Below are 3,793 nucleotides of genomic sequence, written 5' to 3' on the forward strand. Positions count from 1 at the left end.
TTATTGAAGATTTCAACTCCGACCTTGAAGCAGAACTCAGTTTAATAAAAAATCGTGAAGGTGTGATGCGCCTGATTAGAAAAAACTGCAGTCTTGCTAATATTGTGATTCTTGAAGCTGTTATTGAGCACTTTGAGATTGATGATGCTCAGAAATACATTGATGATTACAAGAGGGAAATGAAAGAATTTTGTTGTAATTTATCAGTTGATCTGTGCTTGAATGAGCCATTTGATGTAGTTAGGGCCAGTCCTCCTCTTAAATGTGAAACAGCTACTTATGTACTGGGATGGGAAGCTACTGAGCATAAGCTAAAGGATGTTACGGATATTGTATCAAAATCTTCTGGTAGATTTGTGAAGCTGGTCGACATCAAAAGCACTCAATCCATCACCATCACTTGCTCATTCCCTCACTCTCTCACTGGAGCTCTCATTATAAAATTGAGTGAGAATCTTGAATCATTAATAAAGAACCGTCTAATGAAGCTTACTGTTGGATACTGCACAATATGGAGGAAGCAAAAGATACAAGTATGTGTATAAATACTGTCAGTAATTATCATTATATACTGTATTATAAAGGAAATACAGGAACCACTGGAAGAGGAGGTACAGGAGATAAAGGAACAACCTCATGATACAAAGGTATAATAATTTGTGTTTGATTATTGTATTAAACTAACTTAATAGGAAGAGAGAGTAGCAAGACTGGAGGAGAAAGAAACAGAAGGAGCAACACCTCAATCAGTAATTAATCAAGGTATAATAATACATTAATATAATGGTTGTTGACCACTATTATTAACTGATGAATAATTATTATATTTCAGATATACTATCAACTGATACAAGTGCATCAATCATTAATAAACAATTAATAAAAGAAATGAAAACAAACAAACAATTAGAAGAAACATTAACAAGTAAGTATAATAAAACTTTATAATAATTATTATTGAAATAACGATGGTAGAAATGAGAGTAAAGGAAATTCAACAACTTCTGTCTTTACCAAGAAATACTAGTTCAGGTTAGAATTATTTTTATTATTATTTATTTATTTATTTATTTATAGCATCATACAGAATCAGAAGAGGAATGAGAATGGAAATAGAACAATTGCAATTATTATTAACAAATAAAACTGGTACTGAATCATAATTAATGTATGTGTTAGTGTATTATAATTATACTATGATAGGTTTACTGGATCAGAATGAATCATTAATAGATTTTAACAGAGAATTAGCTGAAGTAGAAGAACAGATATCACTAATGAGTGTACATTTACTAAGTAAAAAAGAAGTGAATGAAAAATATAGAAATATAATAAGAAGTATGTGTCATTATTTCATTAACTGATTGATATATTGTATCACTGGTATATAGTGAATAAACCAACAGCAGAATCTGTTTTTATTGCTCGTTATGACTATCATGCAATGGAGAGTGATGAAATATCATTCAGTGAGGGAGAGCAGCTGCAGATATATGAGAAGCAGAGTGGTTTTTGGTGGAAAGGAAGATCCTTGGTGTCTGGTAAAGAGGGACTCATTCCTAGTAGTTGTGTTTACTCAATGTTGGAGTCACTTCAATTGCTAGAGTTCATACTGTCAGTGGAAGAAGTGTCCCTTCCTATTGTACAGAAGATAAGGAATGATTCATCTAGTAATGATGAGAAAGCTTATCTTTTCTTGGAGACTATTAATGATGATCCTATTATGATATCTGCACTGAGGCAAGACAAGGAACAACATGATAAAAGTAATTACTTGTAGTTAGATATTGAAAATTTTTAAATGATATGATATGATTCAATATTCGCCCAAAAATTAAGATATTGATATCAATACCATACATGATGATTTATTGGCGAGAGTAATATTTGGCGAAATTACCTGTCGAAGATCAATTGGCAAATTTTATATTGGCAAATTTTATATTGGCAAATTTTATATTGGCAAATTTTTTACCACGTGCCATTGAGCATGCTCAGATCAGGGAACAATATGGCGGATTTTATAGTGACAATTTTTTCATTGAACTGCGGCAGCTGCCAATTAATCGCCAATATTAATTCCTCGCCAATAAATCATCTTGTATAGTATTATTGAGAAGTTATTAAACCACACCTTTTAACTTTAATAATACTAAAAGGGCTAAAAGATAGAAATCTTGTAAAATCTTGTCACAGAAATTCTTACAAATTCTTGCTTTAAGATTTCATAAGATTTTAAGAAGCTGTCAGATCTCCCGAGATCTAATATGACTATAATTTTTGTAAGAATTTCAAAGATCTTATGAGTAAAGGAATATGTTAGAAAATGTAAGATCATGCCTAATTAAAATCTTGAAATATCCCACATTGTGAACTTTGTAAGAACTAACATGATCTTGTTAACTTAAAATCTTATAAGATCTTACAAAATCTCATAAGTTTATGATCTTGACAAATCTGCCATGATCTTATGATACTGTAAGATCCCACATCACAGTATTTTCCTAATTAAAATCTTGAAATATCCCACGTTGTGAACTTTGTAAGAACTAACATGATCTTGTTAGCTTAAAATCTCATAAGATCTTACAAAATCTCATAAGATCTTACAAAATCTCATAAGTTTATGATCTTGGCAAATCTCCCATGATCTTATGATACTGTAAGATCACACATCACAGTATTTTGAGTCTTACAAGATCTTGAAAGATCTTACAAATCATGTGACGTCACAGGAAGTAATTGACAACCCACGATAGCCTTAACAGTAATGGCAGCATATAAAGAAACTGAAGTTTTAATCACTTTCAATCAAAAAAATCAATGACGTTCACATTCACATTTCACAACATTTTACACATGTATTATGCATTCATGCAATGTAAGATCTTGCCTAGATCTTACTGTTGCATTAATTTTTAAAGAGCATTGTATGCTAAAATACCATGCAAGAGCTTGAAGGAATCTTGATAACAAGATCTTCCACTATCTTACATGATCCTTGTTCCAAATTCAGGAAAGATCCTGTTAAGACTTAGTAAGAATCTTGAAAAGATCTTGCATTTGATCTTGCAAGAACTTGAAGGAATCTTGATAGCAAGATCTTCCACTATCTTACATGATCCTTGTTCCAAATTCAGGAAAGATCTTGCGAATTATTGTCAAGATTCTTGTCATGATCTTGTAAGAAAATTAACAAGATCTTGCTGGGAATTTTTACAAGGGATATAAACCTTAATATACTTCAGCTACTACATCTGCTTTGTAAAAAAGTAAAGTTTGGTAATTTCTGAGTTATTAATGCCATAGTTAATGAACCATTATAAAGGTTATGTAATGCGTGGTCATGGTATCAATATTTTTGATATTGATATTTTGATATATCACCCAGCACTACCAAAGCAGTCTATACATGTACATGCAATGTCATATGTGTACACAGATAGGGATACAAAATAGTTTTTCTTCTAATTTTATTCTGTACATACTTAATATCAAGAGTAGATAATACATTATAACAAACACACACATTCACATAACACATGCAGTCAGTCAGTGACAACTAGCTGTGTCTGTAGAGGCATACCCAGCGGGGGTTAAAAGGGGCTTGAGCACCCCCCTCATGGCTGGGATCAGAGAATTCTTTAAGCTCTGGTGTCTCACATCATTGCTAAGTGTCTTAAGAAAGTTCTTCAACACACTTGAAAATCATTTCAGCTTCAATTCCAGCATTTTCCAGTGCTTTAAAGGCAATAGGAAGCGGTAGCATGCCTGAAATTACCGTGACTTTGGA

General features: G+C 32.1%; 1 protein-coding gene and 1 long non-coding RNA gene across 2 annotated transcripts; both read left to right on the forward strand.

Moving 5' to 3' along the window:
- Positions 1-10: 10 nt before the first annotated feature.
- Positions 11-948, forward strand: LOC109590475 (uncharacterized). The gene is made up of 5 exons (XM_020006390.1): positions 11-533; positions 585-647; positions 693-762; positions 833-853; positions 911-948. Exons 1-5 carry the CDS (start codon positions 66-68, stop codon positions 946-948), a joined length of 660 nt encoding a protein of 219 aa, XP_019861949.1. The 5' UTR covers positions 11-65.
- A 24-nt stretch (positions 949-972) lies between these two features.
- LOC109590476 (uncharacterized) lies at positions 973-1,233 on the forward strand. The gene is made up of 3 exons (XR_002189336.1): positions 973-1,032; positions 1,078-1,149; positions 1,204-1,233. It is a non-coding gene; the product is annotated as an uncharacterized LOC109590476 (long non-coding RNA).
- The last annotated feature ends 2,560 nt before the right edge of the window (positions 1,234-3,793 follow it).

This window comes from Amphimedon queenslandica, unplaced genomic scaffold (assembly GCF_000090795.2).
Source record: "Amphimedon queenslandica unplaced genomic scaffold, v1.1 AMPQUscaffold_9967_Cont17756, whole genome shotgun sequence".
Lineage (NCBI taxonomy): Eukaryota > Metazoa > Porifera > Demospongiae > Haplosclerida > Niphatidae > Amphimedon > Amphimedon queenslandica.